We start from the raw sequence: 26017 nt of genomic DNA, 5'->3' as shown, positions 1-26017 counted from the left end.
CATAATATGATATGCTTTTGCAGGAGACGGGGGGAAAAAAGGTCAGACAGTGTAATCCCATTCGCCATAATCCTTAAACCTACAGCTCCAGTGGGTGCCTCTCCTTTCTTCACTGTCCCCTCCTCAGAAAACATAAGTGCAGTACAGGAAAAGGGAGACAGCCAGGATTGCACAGCATTAGTGGTCTGATTGAGTGAAATGCCAGTGACTGGTACTTGCATATTCTATTCTCACTGTTGAACACACATTCAATAAATTTTAACCCTGAATAATCTGCAACCCTTTAATATTACCCAAATTAGGACTTCTGGTAAATATTATGACAGAAAAGCCTTGCATAAACCTGTTCACACTGCCACTGAGGCACAAAATGTGCCCAGATAACTGTCACCCAGAGCGATAGTGAAGATCAGTCAGCAGCAGAGTGCTGGAACCTCTGCTGGATAGTGGATAATATTACACAATACTTCCATGGCAATTAAATGTCAAAGTTATCACATTACTAGCTCGGGTTTTATAACAGGCAACTGAATTTTCTCCCTGTTTTTTTTATTTCTTTGAGGATCTTTAATCATTCTGATCATGATACAAATATTACCGGTGTCAAACAGAGAAACAAATCCCCTATACTCCTACTACAGTTGCTGTGAAGCACCTTTGTTCAGCATACAGTTTAGTATATTGATTTTCTGTGTGTAATTAAGGCAGATTAGTCCCAGAATTTAGGGCTACAAGGCATCCTGACCCAGCTAGTTTGACATAGCAAACTAAATAATCAAAAATCACCAGTCACATATGGGTGGAGGTGGGCACAAAAACCTGAACTGTACAATCTGACAATCTCATTACAAAGAAATCCCCCCACCTCCTCTGTGATACTTGTTACAGGGCAGGTGATTATGTTACTCTTACTGTGTCCACCTGCTTAAATAATTCAGTCTGTGTTTAATTGGACTAAATGCATTATCAGATGCCTTAGAATGGCTCTAAACTGGGAAGAAGCTGAAGCAATTGGTTAAATACTGTCACACTGAAAGCAAACTGACTTTCAGTATTAGTTGATTGTTGATGGGAAAAATATGGCATGTAACTATTAACAAAAAAAAAATTCCCTGGACTTTACACTTCATTCGTAGCTACATGCTAGAGGCACGAAGACGGTGCAAAATATGGTAAAACAGCACTAGAGGCTGTGTCCATTCTCCTTTCTATGGCAAGTCCAGCATGCCATTTTCCTCTAGGGCTTTTTGTGTCCTGTCATAAACCTCAACAGTAGCCTTAACCACTCTGGTCAGCACTGTCCTGAGCTGCTCCTGGTTCTGAACGCACATTATTCTGAAGAAGAAACTTCTTTCTGGTATGGAAGTAAAGGCCAGCTCGACAGCCCTGCGGACCAACCAGGTGTGGTGGTTGGCTAGGGTGCTCTGGTAGGCCTCACGACACAGATCTGCAGGGCTCCTGAGTTGGCCGGCCACTGGTGTCTCAGCCAGCTTCTCCAAGAACAGTTTCAGCCAAAGCAAGGCACGGTGTAGACGCAGAATAGTCCGGCATCCAGAGTCCGTCTGGTGGTGGAAGTTCACCACACCTCGATTCAGCTCCACCCAGATCATGGAACGCACAGAGTGGTAAGCACCTGTGTGCTCTGAGGCCCCTGCGTCATTCGTCTTCCCAGCATCAGAGCTCACAGAGTTCACTGGGTGTATATCTGACCCCAGCTGTGCTTTACGGTTCTCTTCTGCCAACAGGGCCAGATGGCGGATTATAGAGGTCTTGCTTTCTATTTCTTTAGAGATCAGTCCCACCATTGGACCCATGGAATCCATAAACCTGGAGAAGAAACGCAAAACAAGTTAAATCAGCTTACAGACTTCAAATTATACCATAAGCTATAAATTACGTCATTCTGCCTAGTGGTTGTAAATAAATCTATCTCTCTCAGTGCCATCCTGTTTTATCTGATGATCATACTTCACAAGTTCATCCCAGCTGGACAGATAGGGCTCCAGTAATACATCAGAGGTGTAGGCTGGTGCAGCCAGCAGATGTGTGAGCAGCACTGACACCTGGAAGGTCTGACCAGGGCACTCCTTCAAGGGCTGTGGGCCCTCAGCCCCAATGGTACCACTGCTGTTGGACAGCGGGTGAAGCTGACAGTGGGGGGATGGGAAGTGTGCCAGCGTGGGGAGGGTTGATGGGACAAAGACAGAGAGAAAGCAAAAGTGATTCTTTACAAAAATCAGCCTAAATGCAATAACTCATTAACTAATGTATTATTTGCATGTGCCTTTTACCTTATTCACCTGATTATAACCTTTTAAGCAGGAATTCCAGTAGTAATCCAAACCTCCATCTGTGGGAGACATAAAAGCACCAGGAGAAAGTTTTATAATTAGATTGTGGTTACAAATATGTTTTAACTGAAACATTTTTAGTGATTATACTACATCTGGGCTTCAGCCACAAGGCCATTCTGAGCTGTGCCAGTGCATTTAACACATCAACACAAAATATTATTTCTGAAGAACTGTGGGTCAATGGGACTCACACTTTCTACACATTATACTTGCAGAACCACTTATCTACACATCCAGCAGTTACCAGCCATCATTATGTAATTGGAGTCATGTTCACTCCCTTTTATCTTTGTTCTTGGTCTCCACCACCTCCTGCAGGATGCATCTAGCTGCTGTGGCTGAAAACTACACAATAGGTGAGAGTGAACATAAACAGTACATTTAAGAACCAAACAGCTGAACAATGAGCTAAACATACTAGAAAATATAGCTCCATAAAGCCAAGGGGAGTTGTAGATCTCTATTTATCATTATGAGCAACTCCTTTCACATTTTTTCACATGGTCATTTGATACAATGTTACAAGGGTAGAGTAGTCTTTTGAGATAGACAGTCACATGAAAAAGGTACAAAGTGTGTGGTGAATTTATGCATTATAGATTTACATATCATTAAATACCAAGAATACTGCACAACAAATGAAGCTCTCCAATTAGACAATAGACAGCCCCATAACAGGTCAGACCACTCCTATAAATGTTGTGTGATGTGGCTAAAATTATTTTTGTGCATAAAAAGTGAGCAAAAGGTGGTGCGACCACCATGTGACACATTCCTGATCTTGAGCCTATGCATTCCACACAGAGGAGGTTTGTGTGAAGTAACACAGTGGCACACAAATACACAGAGTGGCAAAGAAAGTAAGTCAGCCCTTTAGAATTGCCTGCATTTATGTATACATTTGCCTTAAAATATGGTTAGATCATTATCTAAGTTACAGTTATGAAGTATAGTGGACAACCTGACTTGAGTGGAGACAATTTAGCAGTGTGGCCACTTTCCCAAGGAGTGGTCACTCATCCTCCAAGAGCACAATGCTGTAAACCGCTGTTTGCAGAACAACATCACTGTGCTTTTGAAGTTTGTCAAAGAGCATTAGACACATATAGAACAATGCTGAGAAAATGTTTAGTTATAAGGGTTTTGGTTGTAAGGTTGCATTATTAGAACACACAACATTAAATATGGTGCAAAAAGACACTTCATACAGACATGAAAACATCATACCAATAGAGAGAGCAACTTTTTCTTGCCACTGTACAGACACATATTGTACATACACTCACACACAGAAATACTCACAGAGCCACAAAATGCTGAGGAACAGCAGCAGGCATAAAACTGCTGCAGCAGCCTTGCCCTTTACACCCATAGTGAAGTCCAGTTTTGGTTCTGCCAGTTCCTCTCTGTTCCTACTGTGTGCCTTTTATTTTTGAATTCCTCTGCATCTCACGAGTCCATGTCCCACTGCACTGGCTGTCACCACAATTACTAACAGACCCCTGCTTCTAACACCCTTCTCCATCCTCTTACATTTTTCATACTCCTCCCCAAATCCTCAAATAAAAGATTCTGTTGACTATTACTGTATCTCCAAAGAGCTTCAGTGTTTAACTCTATTTTACAACTGCTGTTTCCCTAGCTATGTTGTTAGCGTCACTCCACTGTTGCTCTTTCTTCTTTTTGTTTCTTTGAGTTATGTCTTCACTCTATCCTGCCTTTGTTTCTAACTGAGTTTGGAGCTGCCTGTTTCGTGTTGTATAACTCAGTCTAAGAGTCCAGAGATCACACCAATGCAGCCATTAACTGATAACACAGCTTGTCCTCCAGTAACGCCCATCATCCAGGTTCATTTTCTATATACGTGCTATATTCTTGTTCAGCTGAAATAAACATTTGCTCCTTCGACCTCTCCTCTCACAACCTCCCTTCCTTCTCCCTCTCACTCTCTTTACACTTCTCATTCACACACATTATTAAGAGAACCACTACAACCACTACTGCTGACCCATATTTCTGAAAACATGTTGGTTTAAATGGGATCATAACATGAAATATTAGTACATCAGAATTCTCTCAGCGTAAACAAATGTCTTTTTCCCTCTGTTTGAATCTATCTGTATGACCTCATTAAAGTCATGACAACCTAGAGTAAACCTCTGTATTGATTTATTTGCAGAATAACAAGATCTCCTTTTGGTGAAATAAAGAGACGTGAAAACAAATCCATGCTTCTCAATGAATAACAAAGTCTAACCAAGCTTATCCTAGCTGAGTTGGCAAAAGGAACTAAGATGTATGCTAATCTAATTCTAAATATGACAAAGCCATCTGTAGTTCTGAAAAAAATATTGAAAGCAAACAGTATGTATAAAGATGTAATGTCCTTTCTCTTGTCACCATATCTTTAAGGACGCTAATTATTTATTGATTTAAGTCAGTTACTAAAGTTTAAAGTCTGAGATATGTCAGTAAAACAACAGGACTGACATGGTGCATAAAGGGTGTTCCCACAGTAACCATGGGAAGCCCAGTAATTGTTTGCTATCAGTGGGTTTGCTGCTGTTGCAGAGGTGGAGGTGAACAGACCCCACACTCCAGCCAAACCACACGTGTTCTTATTAAAAGAGGCCTAACAACAATATTATTCAGCGGAGAAGAAGGAAAAAAGTGAAAGCAGGAGCATTAATTACTTACAGTTGCTAGGAGGGGGGTGGTCACAGGGCTTTTATTTTCTGCAACCAATGAACAAACCTGTCGTAAACAGGCAGCAACTGACAAGGGGGATATGGAACCTGGTGAAAACATGATCCTTTGAGAAAACCATAACTGTCTCACCCCTTTAATTACAGTAAATGTTCTGATGCCATAACATACATTTTGAAAAGCTAGTCTGTGGCCAAAATCAGTGAAAAGAAAGGTTGTGTTTTTGGATAATATGACCACACGGCAGCATATAAATTGAGATCTGGACTGGGCTGAATGTAGAACCTTGGGGAACTCCGCATGAGATGGAGGCAAAGGAAGATGAAAAGCTGCCAACTGAAACACTAAAGGATCTGCTAGATACTAAATATGAGGAGAACCAGCTTAAAACAGAACCAGAGACTCCAGTCCACTGTCTGAACACGTCGATGAGGATCAAGTGGTGTAATGTGTCAAAGGCTGTACTTAAGAGGTTGGAGCAGTTTCCTGAGTCTGCAGCTAGGAGGTCATTACTTTCAGTCATGCATTTTTTGTTGCTGTTATAGGTTTAAACAAATTAAGAACTGTGGTATTTTCAGATGAGGTGGATAGACTATCCATAGAAATGATGATGTCAAGTACCTCATTTCTAATGAAGTTAAACAGCTTCTCATTCACTAGTAGAGACTTCTAACTAGTGGTTTGGGTTGAAAGATGCGGCAACATTCTGTACAGGAAAAAGTGAAAAGATTTTGGTGATAAAATTGGGGAAATACTTTATTTTGGCATTTTGTTATTAAGCCAAGGTGTGGCCAAAGTACTTCTACTATATTTAAGGGGTGCAACAATGTAAGGGTGGACAGCACTGTACTCACTGAATTATATCCCTTAGATTGCAGTTAATTTGAATTCTGTTAAATAAATCTTTTACTAGAAGGTCATGTGCGGTCCTCTCCTCTTTGTCCATCCTTTGAGACAAGTTGTGACAAGTCAAATACAGCTCTAGGTTCGACCGTCTTAATGGTTTGAACCCCCTGCCTCATTAGATGTGGCTTTATTTATAATGCTACTGTAGTTATAAAAACAGTTACACATGCCTGTCTGACAATTTGTAATAAGTGGCCTCTATGTCAGCTATTTTAAAGAACTGCTGAATAGAACTGGGTGGAGCTGAAAGCTAATTCTTGGCTTGTACAGTATCATGACTGGTTTTACTGATGAAAGATAAGCAACCTAAACTGAACTTTGCTGGAATGTTTCTTTATTTTACAATGTCCAGAAAGATATGACCCTTCAATTTCCTCATGTTTTTAAACTAAATAAAAATGCATAAACCACATTGTCCTGCTACAGCAGTACACTGCAGCTTTGCTTTGTGACTGGACTGCTTGAGTATGAAACCAGTCAGCCCTTCTTCTATCTCTGAGCTCTGAGTGCCAAATACATAATCTGCCTTCTAGAGGCTCCAGTTACCTTAAAGAAGCGCATCTCTGTTTTCCTAACTGTATATTTAGAAGTGCATCCCATACTATGCAACACACATGGCACATTCCAAAAATCAGGCTGTTGCCCTCATCACTGCAGAGTAACACTTTTTATTCACATTATTAAGAATAACAGCAAATTTAGATTCTGTGTTTAAAATGTGTAAAATGTCCTTATACTTTTCAGAGTTGCCTTTGCAGCAGGATCTATTGGAAATTAAAATAAATAAAATAAAGTTAGCTGACTTATCTTGATGCAGATTAATGTGTCTGCCTCTAACAGTCTCTCTACCTATGCAGTATCTGTCTCCAACGCTCTAACACTCTGAGGCTGAAGTGATAAGGGTCTGCTGTTTGTTTTATTACCCTGGTTGTCACCTGTTCACCATGCACACATATTTGTTTTCATTCCTCATGGGAACTTTAACTTTAACCAGTTAGGTTAGCTGCCACACTAAACTGTAATGATCTACAAGGGGAGGACCAGAATTTGCTCCTCACGAGGAGGCAAGAGTCCCCGTAGTGTGAGTGTGTAAACAGGTTTTGGTCCCCACAGTGTGAAAAATACCAGCAATGTGTAGATACACACACAAATGCACACTTACACAGACAAACTCCAACTCAAATAGGGCCAAACATGCTAACTCAGCATCACTTTGCAAATGTGCTACTTGTGATTTCCTCACCAAAAGAAACATGCATACTGTTGTAATTCTACATTATATTTTGAACACAATTATCAAAGTAAAACTGTTTTATCAATAACAACTTACAAAAATACTACAGGAATATTAGATATATAGGAGATAAACAACATAAGGTTTCACTTTTGTCTACAATTTATTAAAAAATTTAAAGTATTCTAATGGAATATAGTGGCATTACTGCAGGTAGCTGTTGTCTACTGATCATGATGATGATTATTGTCAGTGACCAACGTATGACTTCAAGTTCTGGTTTAGTGCTGTGTAATCTGAGCCATGGATAGCAACAGCTGCGGTGGGCAACAGTCAGGGGCTTTGGTGGGGGGATTTAGGGCTCTTCCTCTGCCTTTACTCTCCTCTCTCTCTTTAGATTTAAATATAGTTCAGTGCCATGCTGTGAAAGGGTCTTGGAACATAATGGCAATGCAGAGTTTTTGGATATTTTTTGGAATTGTAACTATTCTTGGGGTTTTAGTGGCTCAGGGTAAGTTGCAAAATTTTGGCACATCCTCACCGACTGGCTGGCTGTCATCTTCTGTCTGTCATGTAGGCTATAAGCAGAAAATCACTCTTCAGGAAGACAACCAGAACAAAAAAAAACTCTCTTATTACATTAACTGACCTGGTAAAGGAAACTATATATACTTTAGACCTCCTAAAACCTGTGAAAACATGTACTGTTATAAATCATCTGTTGTTAAATATTGAAACTTGAGGAGCAACACAGAAAATGTGACTGACAGTGAACAGGCAGTTGGATAGTATATAGTGCTGCTGACTGTTGCTGTTCTACAAATGCTCTCACGTTTAGATCTGGTGGCTAGTCAGAAGATTTAAATAGTTAATGAAGGCGTCCACACTGTGCCAGCCGTTTGGTATTTTATGCACAGTTTGAGGTGTGAGTGTGTGTCTCCTTCCAGTTGATCTGAAAAAGAAGTAACACAAGTAGAACCCCTTTGCTTCTGCCTGTACAATCTACAACATGTGTCACCGCGTTTCTATTATTTATCTGACATATATTATATTATTATGACCTTTTTTACAACATTTTTATTACCTTGTTGTAAACCCCTGCGCTTTGGCCTGTAGCCTACTGCTCAGCAGCAGCTCAGTCAATATTTGATCAGCCTACTAGTCAGGTCACAAGTCTTATATAAACATGCTGATTTGAAGATAAGTAAGGGGTCAGTTCTGATTCTGAACTCTGCAGGTGAGTAAACCACTGGACAGAAAAATGTTATGAGCTGAGTTGGCTTTTTGTGAACATGGTTGTCATTGCAGAAAGGTTGCACCTGAGGTAGAAGCAGAAGTGAAACACTGGATATGGTTTGTAAAGTTTTACAAAAATAAGCTTTGGTGGCGCTTAAACTAATCAACAAATCCAGTTGGCCACTCAGGAAGGAGTATTATTACAAGTTGCTGGGCTCCAAATGCTTCTTGAGCCCAGCTCCTTGGTAGAGGCCACTGGTGTACATTCAAGTTGCTGGCATGGACAAGATTCATACTCAAGTGCAGACACTTGATATGATCTCAAGGTGTAATATTAACTTGTGGGATGTTTGGGATGAACTCCGCATATGATGTATAGGGCTGTAATGCGTCTAACTGGTGACAGGGCTGAGACACTGGACCGAACTCCTCCAAGGAAGGATGCTCACTCAAAGATGGCTCAGGTGATTTCATCCTCTTGCTGGACCATTTTTGTGTTTAAAACAAGTCCATGAATAGGAGTGTGCACCAGGCAAAGGGACACAGTCAGATGTGTTTACCTGTATGGCCATGTTGTTCTAATATGATTATTTCCTGGCCCTGTTGCATTTTAAAAGGCCAGATCACCCAAAACAACAAATACTTTGCCACTTACAGCTAGTGCTATCTACGGATGCTCAATTTGTCTGCCAAAAACTGTACAGTATCCTCCTGATTTGATCATTTTGATCCCTTCTGTGGTCAGGCTCTGCCTCTAGTTTCCCATCATCACCAGGCTTAAGTGTTAGCTGCTGGGATTGATCAGATTGCAGCTACATTAAGTGTAGATTGTATCCACATATTGATATAACTGATCCACATGAGTCAGCTGAGTGAACTGCATTTAAAAGTACATTAGATACTGTCTAACTCGCATGGCATAGTTCTAAGGTTAGCCTGTTCCTCTCTCTTGTCATGGTGGAATAGGACTATTAACTGCAGTCTGTCTGAATTCTGCCATTTTTTCAAACTCAAAAGGATATTGATCTAGAGTTGTTGGATTTTAACCTATCATGAACGAGATGATTACCTTACATGATCACATTTACAGTTTCACTGATTGTTACATCAGTTGTTTGTGTAATAATTAATGATAATTATTGTAGATGACCTGATTGTGACTTAAAGTCCTAGTTTAGAGTTTCCCAGCTGCTGTGTAATCTGAGCTATGGATAGTGACAGCTGGGAGGAAAGAGGCAAAGGGTCAGAAATAACTTTGGCCTTTCTCCCTTTTAGCCTCGTTAGGTTTATTCTGAAATACAGTGACGCCAAAGAGATTAATAATGTATAATGTACACACTGACATAAAGTGCAGTTTTGAGTATGGTTACTAGTTTCAGGACTCTGAGCAGTTATGCCCTGTCTCATCTCTCCATCCAGTGGGTAGTGTTTTTGTCAACACTCAACACTGACACAGCAAAACGCACAGGTTATATTAGCTATAAGATGTCCATTTGAAATTCCACAGCATAATAAATAATACATACACATGTAAATTACATCAACACAAAATATATTTGAAGAACTAACCTAAGTTAAAAATAGTGCAAATGTCTTCTGGATGACTGTATGGACGATGCTTATTTATGAGAAGGTTTGTAAAATTAGGCAATGGTTGGTTGTTAGCTGTTTTCACTTGATGTCACATGATGTTAATGGCAGGGCTGGAGAATAATATAAACATTTACTGTATGATCTAAGCGTGTCATTGTTCATATTATTTGAGAATACTGATATATGCAAATTAACTGACCAAAACAGAGTTGTTCCTGCTTTTTAGGCAAACCTGAATCTTTCTGAGTTACTTGAAATTCTTAACAAAAACAGTTACACTACTAAATTGTCACAAAATAACAGTGCTTCAAAATGCTACGGATTATAACCATAATAATTACACTAGACTGTTTCTCATCCTCCCTGCGTGAAGCATTAATTCAACATAATTCCAGGACATGTACATAAACTCACTCTGTTTCTCCTCTCTTTCTTCATGCAGTGCAGTGTAATGAGGAGACACAGTTGATCAACCACTTGTTCAAAAACTACAACAAGAATATTCGCCCGACAGCTCATCCTGAAGACAAGGTGGAGGTTCAGATCAAGATGACCCTCACTAACCTCATCTCTCTGGTGAGCTCATGCTCTTCCTACTTGTCACAATACAGCCTGAGTGCATACAGTATTAAGAAATATTAGCAGTAATTAACAAGGGGTGTAAGTGAGTACAAAATCTCCACTCTACAGGATTTTCAGGAGGGAGCATTCCCATGGGACAATAACATTCTTCATCATTCTGGCCAGAGATTTAGACATGAGCACAATGTTCAGTCTCTGATGTTATTTAGTAGTGCATGATCACACTCATAACACTTCTTCACTTATACCACAGAATGAAAAGGAGGAGACTCTTACGACCAGTGTGTGGATTGAAATAGTGAGTTTTCTGTCTCTTCATATTTAAGGTTTTGCTTTGTTTATATAAATCACAGAAAGAGTTTGGCAGCTAGGTTCATTTTGCCTACAGGATTTAGACCATCCCTCTTACTGACCATCTGTCGTGTCTCATTTTTAATGTCACTGGTAATCTTTCTCTCAAATGCTATCTACAGCAATGGGTGGATTATCGCCTTGCTTGGAACATGTCTGAATATTATGGCCTTAGTATTATTCGTGTTCCTTGTAAGACTGTTTGGCTTCCTGACATCGTCCTTGAGAACAAGTAAGATGGTAACAAGAGGAGTGAATTCCTGCATTTTTGCTTGTTCTGGGGGGTTTTGTATAAAGTCTGGTGTCAACTCTTTCTGTTGTTTATCCTCCTTCTCAACAGCATTGATGGCAAGTTTGAAGTGGCTTACTATGCCAATGTATTGATCAGCTACACTGGTTGGATGTACTGGCTACCCCCTTGTATCTACCGCAGCACTTGTTCCATTGAGATTACTTACTTCCCATTTGATTATCAAAACTGCACACTAGCATTCAGGTGTGGTATATTTATATTATCATTAAATACATACACTATATACAGTATATAATCTGTGTGTGTTTAAATTTATTTGTTTATTGCTGTCCCATTCTATCCACACTGCTATGACCTTAGATCCCAGACATACAGTTTCAATGAAGTGGAACTTGTCTTGGCCACTGGAGATACAAACAAGATTGAGTGGGTGGAAATTGACCCTGCGGCTTTCACAGGTATAATACATCCACATTCAACACTTCAAAGTTCAGAACACATAAATTCTCTCCAGCTTATTATGTTGTCACTGTTCAGAGAATGGCGAGTGGGCAATCATCCATCGTCCAGCCAGGAAAATGATCAACCCAAACTATTCCCCAGATGACCTGGAGTATCAGGAAATCCTGTTCAATATTATCATCCAAAGGAAGCCCCTGTTCTACATCATCAACATCATCCTGCCATGCTCCCTCATCTCCTCTCTGGTCATATTGGCCTACTTTCTACCTGCACAAGGTCAGTAAGGCCATTGTCTAATTCCCTATGGCTATTATAACATAGATTGTTATAGCTTTAAATGGGGCAATATTACCTAGTCTCACAATGTACCTGGACATAAAAGAAAATAATCATTTATCTTAGTTACTCTTAATACTGGCTATAGCCCTGTGATAGACTGGCGACCTGTCCAAGGTGGACCCTGCCTCGCGCCCAATGTCAGCTGGCATTGGCTCCAGTCCCCCGTGACCCTATTCAGGAATAAGCAGTATAGATAATGGATGGATGGATGGATATACTGGCTATAATAAAAACTAACAGAATTGTAGCCACTTTATTTGCTTTATTATTTAATCATTGAAATGGAGCTCATTTGAGGAGGTTCTTGGAGCATATTCAAAGCTTTCAAAACTACATTGAGTATATTTATTCAGGAAGTTTTAGCCAGATTCTTAAATAAAGCCATTATGTTATGTTACTGTACAACTACTGTATAATGGCAGCCTCTTAAATGGAACACATCATTATCTTCTGCACAGACAGGGTCTGAGCACAAAGAATATGCTTTAGGTATTCAGCCCCAAAACTAGTACCATTTTTGTATTTGGTTTCTAAGTCTCTGTTGTCCCCTTCACAGCTGGGGGACAGAAGTTGACAGTGTCCATCTCTGTCTTGCTGGCTCAGACTGTCTTCCTCTTTCTAATTGCTCAAAAGATCCCCGAGACATCTCTTTCTGTCCCCCTCATTGGCAAGTGAGTCAGCATGTGCTCTCTGCTGAGCTCTGCAGATTTCTGATGGTTATGTTTTTGTTTTTTAATCCATACCATTTGAGGCTCCTCTCCAACACAGATCTTGCCTAATGTCTTCCTCAGGTACTTGATTTTTGTCATGTCTGTCACTACTCTCATTGCTACTAATCAAATTGTGGTGCTGAACTTCTCCCTGCGCAGACCCAGCACTCACACCATGTCCCATACTATCAAGCATGTAAGTATATCTTACGCAGTTGAGTCAAATTTGTGCGTTCAAGAATGATTTTATGTGAACTAACTAATGCCTCCCACAGCTGTTCTTAGAGATGATACCTCGCTTCTTGGGCATGTCCCCACTGGTGGATGACAGTGAGGCGACAACAGAAGTAAATGGGGTAAGGGAGCGGCGGCGCAGCTCATTCGGCCTCATGCAGAGAGCAGAGGAGTATGTACTAAAGCAGCCCCGCAGTGAAATGCTGTTTGACAAACAAAGAGAGAGGCATGGTCTCACACGATCAATTGGTAAGACGTCAGTTTCTGAAGCTATGAGCCAGCACAACAGTGTTTGTCACACATCCCAGCTCAGACATTTGCCATAAAACTTCAAAGAAAAGCGACTTATCTTCTGCTATAAAATATAAATACCCACAAAGTGTGTGTCACTGGAATTTACTATGACTTCTTAACTGTAACTGATAACTGTGTGCCAAATAAGAATGATCTGTTACAGTCCCATTCATTGTGTATGAGCATCATGATGCAAATGTTGCTTTATGTGTAGTTTGTATCACGTTCATTAGTTTCCCTTATGTTTGTCAATTCTTTGTATATTACTGGCTTATTGCATGTCTTTTTAAACCTTTTTTTTGCTTTGTCACCTCACAGATGCAGATGCCTGCCTTTGTTAGTGTTGTGCATACTAACTGTCTGTGTCGCCTTCCCCCAGTGGATACTATAGATGTCAGCAGCACAGCCAATCTGTATAAGAGTTTAGCCCAAGCTGCACCTGAGATCAAGCAGTGTGTGGATGCCTGCAACTTCATTGCTGAGAGTACGAGACAACAAAATAACATTGGATCTGTGAGTGTTACTTTAAACTTTATTTTCCTATTCAACAGATTGTATGCAATTTAAATTATATTTTGGATGACTATATTTATTACACATTTTGCATTCTTATTCATTTAATCTCTATTCATTTTCTTTCCAAATACAGGAAATTGAAAGCTGGGTATTGATTGGGAAGATGATAGACAAGGTGTGTTTTTGGGTTGCCATTCTTCTCTTCATTATTGGCACTGTGGGGATCTTCCTAACAGGACACTTCAACCAGGTGCCAGAATATCCATTTCCTGGGCATAACAAAAAATATGCCCCAGTTTAAAAAAAGACATTCATTTGCGCTGTAGAAACTTTTGCAGGGGTCACTGTAACTCATACTGTCTATATGGCTGAGCAGCCTTGTTCATTGACTCCCAGGCTTAGATTCAGGGTTGAGTTAGGTCTGTGCAGCCTTCATAACAAAGATTTAATGCCAAGCCTGTCTGTGTTTATATTCACAGCTCAGGCTTATCTTTGTAAATACTTATCTGTCAGCTGAGGGGCTTCATTCAAACATGCAACTTAATTCTAAGTTCTTGATCTTAGAATGAGCTCTTTGGATGTACACATCCAGTGGGTGGATCGACCTACGTATAAAAGTGATGATTCCAAGCATCATCATCACCACAGTCATCGTTATTATAAAAATCATACCAAATATAGCTATTATTTGTCTGTTTTGTGATATAAAATGACTCAACAGTGCAAGTTTAAGTTCAGACTTCAAGTTATACAGTAGGTGTATTTCAAGGAACATGCTGAGAAAGTCATGCCTGATGCAGTGGGGAACTTTTCAAGTCCAAATGACTGCAGCATTGTTATAGTATGAAGCCATAAGCACTATGTAGAACTGTATTCCTAACTAGCAATACAGAAGGTGCATTAATTGATTAACTGATTTAATTGATACATGGTGTGCTAAAGCTGCCCATCTTTCATGAGATTATAGGAAACTTCCATGTATCAGACAGTCAAACTACTAGTCTGGATCAGTTTCCATGCATGTACTACTGTATGTCTTATGTGATTATGATGTGCATTTAACTTGAGCCTGCCAAGGGTGAATGAATTAAAGCCTTATTCTTTTTACTAAGACATTTATTAGAAAGTTTTGTTAGTGTTAGATGGCTTGGAGAAATGTTCTCTTGATATCATGGTGCCATGTTTTTTTAAATAAATATTTTATTTTGTGCATCAGGAGTTGTTTATGCTATATTTTACAAAGTTTGAGTGGAAATCCGCCATGACAAAAAAGGCATTTAATCTTGAATTGAATGACAAAATAGTTGTACAGTATTGTAGTTTCATACATTAGATAACTATATATTAAAATTTTTCTTAGAGAAAAAATTATCCTGTAACTGTACAATGTGACAGAAAAGCTGATAATCTGTAACGTCACTGTAAAATTCACATATCCTATTTGATGTGCTCAGTGAGTTAAACAAGAATTTTCAAGCTCATCATGTTTCATCTTATGTCCAGTTGTCATCAAAGTTGCATTGGTATTTGAGAGCGAAATTATGAGAAGTGCTCCATACAGCATATATTCATGAAAGACAAAGACATGTACCTGAATTGAATATGCTTTGGGTTTTATTCAGGTTATATTATTTTATTATGTGTATCAAATGCTTAACCTACCCTTTTTTAATGTACGAAAATAGCCTAAGGTTAATCATATTATGTCATGGTTATTTATCATAGAATCTTGATTTATCCTTAAAATCAGCATTGTCAGTATCAGTGACGTAATACTGCATTTTAAAATCCCTACTGAGATTTTGGTTTAAGTGTGATTGAGCGCCTCCATGTGGTGTGAAGCTGTACTACACCAAAGTACACAGGCCACCGCCACCTCAGGCCAACATTCATATTGGCTAAACTGTCACTGCTGTGCATTGTTCAGTTTTAATTACATCTGATTAGTGTTATTAACTTCCCCCTCAAAAATAATTCAGTTTATTTATATACCCAATATCATATACTAAATGTCCGACAAGCTTAGGCCCACAAACTCAAGAGGAAAACCTTACTACATAAAGGGGGAAAACCCTAGAAACATTAGCTAGAGACCACATCTTGATGGGCAATATGAAGGAAAGGCAAAACTGAACACAAAATTGTAACATTGCTCGGAACATATGACGGGATTGGCTCCAGCCCCCTGTGACCCCGTTTGGGACTAAGCGGTATAGAAAATGGATGGATGGATGGAACATATGAGGATTAGCCACCAGTGTCCTACTGTATATACTGTACATTGCCTATAAAATAATAAATACTGTCCAATAAAATAAGAAGTACAGGAAGTAGGCCAATGCAGTCAAAAACAAACATGCAATTGTCATATCATAAGTTATATGACAGTTGCAAGTTATAATATAGGCTATTTCTAGGTATTATATTTCTTGGTAACTGTGTCATTTTCAGATGGCCTGAGCATTTTGGACAACCCAGCCCACTGAAAACATTTTGTGACCTTGGAGTGAAACGTTCTGAAAATCCTTTGTAGCCATTTTAGTTCAGATAAGGGTGTGGATGGAAATGTTAATGACAGGCTGGCCAAATCACTAGGCCTAGACTATTTGCATGTGTCATCACATCTGCCAGATTTATCATTCTGCTCCTGTCTCTTCGTGGTGATTAGGTTAAACACCAGCAGGTTATTACATTCTTGCGGATGAATAAATCAAAACTCTAATCGTTAAATATTTCCACTTAGATATTAATGTAGCCTTAGTGTTATTTTAACCAAACGTAAGCTGAAACTAGTGCGACCTGTAGCCCACTTCCGGTGTGTCCTCTTTTTCATAACGTTAAATGTTGTTTTTCATTATTATTATTAACATACGAGACAATACCGTCAGTGCTAGATTTTTGCTTACAAAGCTTTCATTTTGAAAATGCTAACCGGAAATCTCACGATATTTGCCCGTTGATTAGGTGGCTGCCACGTGCAGTTTAATGCTGCCTCTTTTCCACACACCTGTAACCCATACAGGACTATATTCTGCAGTTCATTATGTTCGTGTTTTTTCTGATATAGCAGCAGTGTCAGCAATCCAACTCACGCTTGTTTGTCTTTTTACACAGCTGCAGAAGTATGAATATTAACAACACTAGGTTTTTTCAACATAGCTACAGTAGGCTTACACTTTCATATTTTGATGAATTTTTTATTTAAAATATATGAGCACTGTATGCTAGGTGACAAAAGCCTCATAAGATGTTTCGTTTTCTGTTTTTCCCCTACCCTGTCCTACTCTATACCAAAGGGAGGGACTACGGTATGATACAGCGCCTAGCTTACGGAGAATACAATGCTCCTTTCTCGGAACGCGGTGCAACATTAGGCCAGTATTAGCCTGGACGTGTTTTATATTTTTGGCCGTGGTGTGGAATAGCTGAGTACCTATACGGAACTGTGGCTGCATTTGAAGTGACAGTAAGTATTTTGTTGAAGCCTAAGATGTATACTTCGCCCCTCAGTCTTACCTATCGCAGCGCTGCCAACTGAAGATAGTCCAGCTGCAGATTTCACCGAGGCTTCATAAAAATAGTTGGATACTATCTGTGATGCGTAAAAACAAAAAAGCATCGTTGTCACTTTCGTCGCATTTGTAGCATAGTTTTGTAGATGTTGGTGTGGTTTCTTTGTAGAATGCGGCACTGTAGGAAATCAGGGAATGGGTGGAGACGACAAAAGTTAGCTTTCAACATTTTAAACCTCCACCGCCATGTGCCCTTGACATCTGTGTTAAATGTCCTTACAGCTAAGCAATGTCGACTTGGTGTACGAAAGTGGCTCATCAGACAGATTCTGGTTCAAGTTAGAAACAAAACAGTCTTAATCTGATGGAGCAGTAGCCTACGCCATACTAATGTTAGGCCAATGTTACCCAAACCAAACTCTTGTCAACTCCCAGATCAGAGTAAATAAGTGCGTGTTTTGTTTTTCAAAATCTTAAAATATGTTACAAGGATAGCAATACGTCAAGATAACAGTGTTTAAAATGTGGTAAAGCGTTAACTCAGTCAGGAAGAATAGCTATTTTTAGACAAAGTTGTGAAGATTTGGGGAAATCCGATGGAGCAGGAGGGGCAAGCAGGGTTTGACTCATCACTATTGTTTTAGTCATGTATTTATGACAATTATTCACGTCTAGTCAAAAGCCTGGACTTTCTGGAGCTGGAGAGTTCTTTGTTTGTGTTGTAGTTAACTTTACATTATAGGCTAGATACTGTATCCCAAAGACATTGCCTACTTTATGAATATGTTTCATATACTGTAAATCAAAGTAGTTGCTGCCTTGATGACAGCTTTACACACTATTGGCAGTATCATAACCTGCTTTAGTCAGTGGTTTTCAGGCAGGCCTTGTCAAAGGTTAATTGATTGACTTAATTTGTTCTTAATGCACATGAGGCTGTCAGTAGCTGTCATAATATACTGCAGTGACACACCGTCCCATCTGGTTTGTGCTTAGTGGGACCATCATTTTTCAATAGAATAAGGACCCAAAATACACTTGCAGGTTTTGTGACAAGGAAGGAAAAGTGATGGGGTAGATCTCAAGTCTCTTATATGATCATTCCTTGCACATTTTACTATAAATCCACAATTTATAAAATAATACAGACAACGAAAAGATCATTCTGTCATTCCAATCGTTCCAGATTTTGCATATATGGTAGGTGCTCTGTATCTCTCGTGGCCTTGCAGGCACTGCTCCAGCGTTGTCTTTTTTGAGATGTTTAATGTGTGGTTTGGCTTTCAGTAACTGCACTCCATCGTGGTTTTGGTTGTAGAGATTGCTGAGTGGGTGTAGTGTAGTATTTCACAGGTAGAAAACCTGAGTAGTCAATATTGACAAAGGTTCACCCCAACAAGTCAAAAGCAAATAAATCTAGTCAAGTCAGCCCTGGACTTATCTGTCTTTAAGGGTGAATGTAAAGTATTCACTGTCTGCTGTGGTCTGAATGCAGAGATTGATTGCAGTTATGTTTGCTTAGTGACAAGTACAAGCTAGCTTTTTATCTGACAACAAAGGCTGAACAGAGGACAAAAAAAGCTACTCCCAGTGTTCATGGCACTCAGCAGACAGCAGGTATTGTTTTGCCAACATATCTGTCTCAACAAACAGTTGGAAGTGAATTTAAATGAGAGAGTTTAATGTCAGCCTGCATGCCTGAGTGGTCTAAAAAGATCTAGGCTAAAAGGTGGAAACAATAAAAAGGAAGCACGGAAAAAATGCAGAAATAACTGAAATTTTTTTTTATTAATGTTTAAGCAGATTTTATAGCAGTTAAACTGTGTTGTTTTTCTTGGGAATCACAGCAACATCTGGTCAAGATTATGTAAACTCAAAGGATTGTTCAGATATAACAGCCTCAAAATCCTTAAGCAGGAAAAATACATTAATTAAAATATTACATGAAGGAAATAACTGGAGAACAAAACATCATTCTTATTCTAGATTATTTTGCGGTTTATTTTTCACAGCAGAGATTCCGTAACAAGCCCACAGGTAATAACCTAAAAAATGAGCAGTGTTTTCATTAGTCAATCATTCTAGTGATTTATTGAGATGTAGATCAATATCATTCGTATTAAGAAAATATAAAGGTGAACCTGCTGTTGCTGAGTTACTGGCCGCTATATCAGCATAAATGTTCTTCTCCTGTCTGTTACGACTCTTCTTTTACGATTGGTGTAGAGTTATAAAACAAAATCAGTAAAGGATTATTGCTTTTCCATGAATTCATCTCATTAGTGTTATTCAGTGCTCATAATATTTTGCACAGCCAGTGGGATGTGCAGCACTTGGGGCCGATTTCCAAAGCAATATTGTGTTTTAATACCTAATACGTTGCTGAAATCCAAGATTGTTCTTTTTGTAAAAGCAAACATTTTTAATGAGCCAGATGATCCCAGAATGGCCGATGATTGTTTTAGTGCAGTCATCTATGACTTGTTCTATGTTTTATTACCACTTGTCATGTTTTTAGATTCCGCCAGTAATCTTGGGCTTGTACAGTACATGTACTCGTAAAATGTTCAGCATTACCTCTGCCTTTATCTATTTATTACCATTCAGGCTCTTGTGTATTTATTCCTGCATGAAGATCTTAATGCACAACACATTTTCTTAAGTGCACTATAAAGTTAATTTAATGTGTATTAGTGTATACATAATTATACTAGTTTTTAGCAACTGTGCAACATTGGTTGGCTGACATATTTGTGATTCTTTTTTCTTTACTAGATATTTTGTACAGTCCCAATGATGCAATTTGCAAAGTATTTTAATGAAAATGTTTCTAATCAGCTGGCTATTATTTCAAGTATTGCTTTGAAGCATCACATCAGTTTGCCTGCCTGCTGAGTCCATTCAGTTTTGCAGGTCATCTTCAGGATTTTGATGGGGTTCTTAGATGTTTCAGCCCCATTTCAGACTTTCTCTGTTCCCTTTACACTCACAAACATATATGACACACACACCCTCCCCACTTCCCCGCTGCTAAGTAAACATTCAGCCATTCAAAACATTTTTTCCACCCGCTTTACACACACACCCTTTTCTCGCAGTGGTTGCTGTGGCCTAGACTTCTCATATGTCATTGACCTGATGAATTATTTACAACACAAGACACCTTGCATGACTTTGTTTTTCAAACACTGTTTTTTAAACATCACACAAATTGTTGTTGACTGTGTGTTACCAAGTTAGTTGACGCCTCCTCCTGTGTGGTCCTGATAAGTCAGATTCATTTGCACTGTCCAATAAGTCTTCAGCTTCTTCAGAAATGTGAATGACATCTCCAGGTAGACATGTGTTAATACATCTGACATGTCTGGGTACATCACTATGAGTGCTGGAACGACATTGTTACCTTTACTTCTGCTGCTGCTTATAAAACTACTACTTACACTATGCTACTTGTAGTATAGCTAATGCAGCTGTTACTGCTGCTGCTACGTATGCACGTAAACATTTTTCTGTACTGGAATACTGAATCACTGAAAATACAGTGGACCTCAAAAGTGTGACCTCAGGCTTGTGGCTTTAAAATCTGAATCTGCTATATGAAAAGATTGTCTTGACTTTCACATTAATTTTCATCAGTAGTTTTCTCGTGGTTGCGTATTAGGGATGCTTAGTGGTGACAAGGTGCACAAACTCCAGAGTATAAATGTAGACTAAATCTCTCTTTTTTGTCTTTACAGCACGGCAGTTGGCGCTTGCAGTAGCTGTGTGATGGCCACTGCAGAGGATGTGACTGAGCCAGAGGCTCAGAGCTCAGCAGCGCAGGACCTCGGCAGAAGGCGCTTCTCACGCGACCTCCGCAATCTGAGTCCAGATGAAATAGATGGCCTCTTGTCCAGCGATGGTAGGAATAACTCTCCCTTTTTGTAAACATATTTAACTTGAAGTTTGAACTGCTCACAGAGCTACTCCAGTAACTGTATTGGAAGAATTTCATTAAAATGTTCTAATCTTCCATTTTATAGGGGGCCGCCCTTTCCTTGTGGTGCATCATGTTCCAGAAATAATGAAGGCTGATGCACCTTACTTTATGCCTGGTGTCCCTATTACATGCAAAGTGGACAACACAGAGAAATATACCACTCGCTCTAAGGTACTTTTGATTCTGTATGTAGCCTCATTTGCATTTTTTCTTTTGGTGGCTGATTAAAAATATACAAAGTGTTTATAGAAAACCTTAAATAAACTTGAAGTCAAGGCACACACATTCATCTTTAGCTAGTCATTAGCCTTTTATAGGCCTGCTTGTAACGAAGGTGTGGTCATCTTTAACATCTGTGTTATTTTCAAGTTTGGCTGAAAACAAATTGAATTTAAACTTGACCACACTTTACCATAACACCATTATAATATCCTATTTTTAAAGTAGTAAAACTGCAGAGGAAACTTTATTGCTAAACAAATGAGCCTGTTGTTTTTGTGTTTTAACAGTCAGGTGTCCCTTCAACTTTGTGCTTGTTGGACTGCTGCTTAGGTGTTTGAACATTGAGCAGTGTGTTTTGAGCCAGCGGGTGCAGCTGTTGTATTAGATTTTATTCAGATAGAGAGGTGGGCTGGGAATATTATGTAATAGTATATAGAGTTTGTTCTGTGTAGATACAGTGTTCATGGATCATGGATATTGCCTTACTTTATTGCTCGGCCTCTTGGTGCTATCAGAGGCCTTGATTAACAAACACTTGAGTTATCAAGTGGCCACGTTACAACTGTGACACACCCATATTTGCATCTCTTCTTGGATTTCCATGCTACATTTCTACATGGTACAGTATTTATAACAAAAAGCACAGGATATGTAATAGTATATTATCGAGATGAATCCAGAGAAGCACCACATGTGGATCTTATACAAAGTAACCAATAAAAAAACTGCAGACTGCTGAGTTAGATATGGTTGGCATTTGCATATATGCTTCGATTTGTCTCACTCAGTCTAAAATCAGGCCTGTAAGGTGAACTGAGCTTGTAAATATCCCAGTGTAACTGTATTTTAAACAGTCCAGGTTTTAACCATATGCACTAACATATGTAGAGTGTGTGAAGTGAAAATGAACATTATGTTACCCATGTTGAGGGTACATATCCATTAGATCAGGACCAGCTACATTCTGGTTCAACTTTAATTTGCTGTGCTTTGTGTAGTTTACAAAGCAGTGGACACCTATTATTGACACTTTGGATGCATTAACTCCACAATGAGTGGTGCAGAGGCAAACCTGTCTGACAGTCTAGCCTTGTGTGTTTTTTCCCTTTTGGATATTGAGATAAAGGTGTGGTTACAGGTGTTACCCAGATCTCAGCGACATTTGTCAGGAAAATATTGCCATAACTGATTAGAAGGAATGCCATGTTGTGTAAAGAAAGACTATTTGTGAGTCTTTGTCACTAATGAAATAAGAATTTGTGTGATAAAATGAAAACCAAAGTAAGTTTTAAATTCTGTCATTTTGTTTGCTTCAGTCTTTATTTTTTTATTTCATACTGTCATGTTTACACTAAGACAGTCCTTTCAATGATGTCCATCCAGGTCCGTGTAGGCACCATGTACACGGTGCGGCTAACGCATGGCCAGTTCCACTGGATAGTGAAGAAGAAGTACAAGCACTTCCAAGAGCTGGATCGAGACCTTTACAAGCACAAGATGATGGTTAACTTGCTGCCTCTGGGAAGGTCAGTGTGCCAGTGTGTTGATTTGAATCATGCAAATCTGTGTCCCACTGTGAGAGATTTGGAATTAAAATCTGAGTGATGGATTGTTTTTAGTTTTTATTGACAGATTTCTCAAACACTGAATAAGTTTTAATTTTCAAAATTGTCCAAAAGATTTGCAAAGGAGAGGGAGCAGCTGAGAGCCATGTCAGAGGAAATTCCCAGTCTGCACGGGACTGAACGGTCCAGAAGGCTCTCCAGCAAAATGGTATCAAACAAATCAGTCATATACATACAAGAAATGTAATATACAGTATATACCTCCCCCTTGCTTTCACACATTTGTGTTTAAAATTGTGACAAGATTTGAACATGTATTTTATTTAAAGAGGAAGTCTGGTCCTCTCTACTATCTACATATAAAGAAAAATAATCAGTTAGATAATGGTTCATGTCTTTGAACCGTTTCTGTTCAGGCTGATCAATTGATTATATATTTTTTTGGTTAAAGTCAGCGGTGAGGTATTTAATTAATGTCCCAAGGAAATATTGTATATACTTTGGAGGTGCCACTGTTTAGTAAAAAAAAACACCTTTTATTTATGTTAAGAGTACTTGGAAATTACACTATATCATAGATATATTGTTGCAGATCTGCTCTACATAATGAAAAATATTTCATTTAATAAATGTTACACAGTTTCAGGCAATCCCACGAATTCTCTTGCACAAAAGACTGTCACTCTCTTGCTGTTGTGTGTCATGGTCAAGTTGCATTTCAAAACCGAATAGCTTTGTTTTTCTTCATTTCTATTACAGAAATACCTTGAGGAGTACCTAAATGATCTGCTGGAGAACCCATTCTGTAGGAATGATGACAGCATGGTAATAGTTATGCAACAAAACATATATACATAGCTGTACATAGTAGATGTCATGCAGTATGTTTACATCTTCTCTTCCCTGTTCTTTTTTTTTTTCTTTCAGATGGCGTTCCTCGCTGTCGGCGCTCTCTCCTTTGTCACTGATCTTGGACCCAAAGGCCTGTAAGTAAACCTCCTGGGAGTGTGTGAGATACAAGGGCAGTGGGGAAATGACTAATTGCATCGCAGAGGTTTACTGAGCAACATTTGTTGACTTGTCTTAGGGAGGGGCCCATCTTCAAGAGGTCAGGGGGTCACCGGATCCAAGGCCTGAACTGCATAGGCCATCATCAGGTTTTTTTCCGCTGGTCACGCCGCTGGCTAGTGGTAAAAGACTCATTTCTGATGTATATGGACCAAGACAATGGCTGTATCAACTTTGTGTTGCTGTTTGACCCTGAGTTCAATGTGAAAGTGGGCCACGCTTACACAAGCACCAAATATGGAGTCTGCATTGAGAACTTCACTCGGTAGGTCAGATATGTGCTCTACAGTGGAGGATTACAGTGTGTGTCTGGGGTTATGCTGTGGTTGTGATACTTTCACGGTCTGTTTATTCAGGAGTCTGATCATCAAATGCAACAGTTATAGACAGACTCAATGGTGGAGTCATGAAATCAACCGGCTGGCAGAATCCTGTGACTTTCTCAAAGAGCAACGCTTTGAGGGGTTTGCTCCGCCACGCAATGACACTCTCACTAAATGGTCAGAGACTGTACACAGTCTACCTGAGATTTACAGCTATCTGTCTTCACTTTTCATCCTCATTCGCTAAGCTTTTGTGCCTTATTGTTATTTTTTTACAGGTATGTGAATGGACGTGGCTACTTTGCAGACCTAGCTGATGCTCTTGAACAAGCCAAGGAGGAAATCTTCATCACAGACTGGTGGTAAGTGTCACAATGATCTGGTGAGGAGGTATTGTTTTACTAAACAAAAGCTGTGCTGTTAAAACTACACAAAGTGTATTTTTAATGTGAGAAATGTAAAAAAAAAAAAAAAAAAGGGGGGGGGAATGTTATGCATCTTTCTTTTTTTTTCAGGCTCAGCCCTGAAGTGTTCTTAAAGAGACCAGCGACTTCTAATTACTGGCGCCTGGATGAGATACTCAAACGCAAAGCAGTAAGAATTCTCTCTGCTATGTTCCTCTCTTTTTAAGAAATGAAATAATTTTCCCAGCACCTGTGCAGTTTTCCAATGGAATGGCCTCTCTTTGAACCTTTCTCTGCAGGAACAAGGAGTCAAAGTGTGTGTTCTGCTTTACAAGGAGGTGGAACTAGCACTTGGCATCAATAGCGAGCACAGCAAGAGGACACTAATGAATATGCATCCCAACATCAAGGTCTTGCACCTGTCTGCATAATTTGACATAAAGAGAATGGATACACACTGTTAAAACAAGCCACATCTCATATTCTAAAGTCATTTTTTTCCTTTGACATCTGTCAGGTAATGCGACACCCTGACCATGTGTCGTCTGCAGTGCTCTGGTGGGCTCACCATGAAAAGATGGTGGCCATTGACCAAACAGTAGCTTTTGTGGGGGGGATCGACCTGGCGTTTGGGAGGTGGGATGACAGCCAGTACCGGCTAACTGACCTGGGTTTGACAGGGACAATGAACAGTGTAACTGTGGAGAAGCCAAATGGAGACACAGTAGTAAGAACAATCTTTTCTAGCTTTTTGACTGTCTTTCATTAGGCTGCAGTAGTTAAGTATGCTTTTAGTAGATCACAATCCCTGCTAACAGATGCCTCTGTTAAGCAGGATAATGGCATGGCTGACAGTCCAAAACCATCTGAACCAGATAAGCAAGCAGAGCAAGACCCTGTTGATCTGGCTGGCAACACTAAACTGTGGCTTGGCAAAGACTACAGCAACTTTATCAGGAAAGACTGGGTCCAGCTGGACAGGCCATTCGAAGGTTCATTATTTAAGCCTCCTTCAGACTTTTGCCACACTGAAAGTCTCTGAACAAAGAGCTAAAGGACCGCTTTTTATATCATTTTTCAGATAACATCAACCGTACTCAAGTTCCTCGCATGCCGTGGCGTGATCTGTCTGCAGCTATTCATGGCAGAGCCCACCAGGTCGTCGTCCGGCACC

General features: G+C 39.5%; 3 protein-coding genes across 5 annotated transcripts in view; 2 read left to right on the top strand and 1 right to left on the bottom strand.

The window, feature by feature from the left end:
• Positions 1–513: 513 nt before the first annotated feature.
• Positions 514–17684, bottom strand: gltpd2b (glycolipid transfer protein domain containing 2b). Of its 3 annotated transcripts, XM_020598923.1 has the most exons (5): positions 17563–17684; positions 17287–17460; positions 2292–2350; positions 1969–2147; positions 514–1827 (listed from the first exon to the last, which is right to left on the bottom strand). In XM_020598923.1, exons 2-5 carry the CDS (start codon positions 17387–17389, stop codon positions 1209–1211), a joined length of 960 nt encoding a protein of 319 aa, XP_020454579.1. In that variant the 5' UTR covers positions 17390–17460; positions 17563–17684; the 3' UTR covers positions 514–1208. The 3 variants fall into 3 exon arrangements, with proteins under 3 accessions (XP_020454579.1, XP_020454578.1, XP_020454580.1); XM_020598922.1 differs by having other exon boundaries at positions 17287–17684; XM_020598924.1 differs by lacking the exons at positions 17287–17460; positions 17563–17684 and adding an exon at positions 2599–2610.
• chrne (cholinergic receptor, nicotinic, epsilon) lies at positions 7637–14458 on the top strand. Its single transcript, XM_020598921.1, has 12 exons — positions 7637–7711; positions 10472–10605; positions 10865–10909; positions 11085–11194; positions 11303–11458; positions 11576–11673; positions 11753–11953; positions 12573–12687; positions 12808–12922; positions 13002–13209; positions 13634–13767; positions 13904–14458. The coding sequence occupies exons 1-12, from the start codon at positions 7645–7647 to the stop codon at positions 14069–14071; spliced, it is 1551 nt and encodes a 516-aa protein (XP_020454577.1). The 5' UTR covers positions 7637–7644; the 3' UTR covers positions 14072–14458.
• pld2 (phospholipase D2) overlaps positions 16717–26017 on the top strand; it is a 17898-nt gene continuing 8597 nt past the window's right edge. Inside the window, 16 exon segments of the mRNA XM_020598920.1 lie at positions 16717–16934; positions 17067–17236; positions 21020–21183; positions 21305–21432; positions 22867–23009; positions 23163–23256; positions 23808–23873; positions 23976–24034; positions 24136–24381; positions 24473–24616; positions 24718–24801; positions 24955–25033; positions 25143–25253; positions 25361–25570; positions 25679–25835; positions 25925–26017. The exon segment at positions 25925–26017 is cut by the window's right edge and continues 20 nt beyond it. Of these exon segments, the coding sequence (XP_020454576.1) occupies positions 21051–21183; positions 21305–21432; positions 22867–23009; positions 23163–23256; positions 23808–23873; positions 23976–24034; positions 24136–24381; positions 24473–24616; positions 24718–24801; positions 24955–25033; positions 25143–25253; positions 25361–25570; positions 25679–25835; positions 25925–26017 (1747 nt within the window). The 5' untranslated portion in view covers positions 16717–16934; positions 17067–17236; positions 21020–21050.

The sequence above is a fragment of the Monopterus albus genome, unplaced genomic scaffold (genome assembly GCF_001952655.1).
Source record: "Monopterus albus unplaced genomic scaffold, M_albus_1.0 scaffold39.1, whole genome shotgun sequence".
In the NCBI taxonomy this organism is placed as follows: domain Eukaryota; kingdom Metazoa; phylum Chordata; class Actinopteri; order Synbranchiformes; family Synbranchidae; genus Monopterus; species Monopterus albus.
Note: the sequence above shows the minus strand (reverse complement) of the source record. Positions and strands in the feature narration are given on the sequence as shown.

Bases quoted from the DNA above. Each gene is read 5' to 3' on its own strand.
- gltpd2b (XM_020598922.1), bottom strand. From the start codon at position 17,389: ATGCTTTTTTGTTTTTACGCATCACAGATAGTATCCAACTATTTTTAT. The intron at 2,351-17,286 runs GTAAGACTGAGG...TGTCTCCCACAG, and splicing joins AGTTGGCAGCGCTGCGATAG to ATGGAGGTTTGGATTACTAC. The intron at 1,828-1,968 runs GTATGATCATCA...TTTCTTCTCCAG, and splicing joins AGCTGGGATGAACTTGTGAA to GTTTATGGATTCCATGGGTC.
- chrne (XM_020598921.1), top strand. From the start codon at position 7,645: ATGGCAATGCAGAGTTTTTGGATATTTTTTGGAATTGTAACTATTCTT. The intron at 13,210-13,633 runs GTAAGACGTCAG...GCCTTCCCCCAG, and splicing joins TGGTCTCACACGATCAATTG to TGGATACTATAGATGTCAGC. The intron at 13,768-13,903 runs GTGAGTGTTACT...TTCCAAATACAG, and splicing joins AACAAAATAACATTGGATCT to GAAATTGAAAGCTGGGTATT.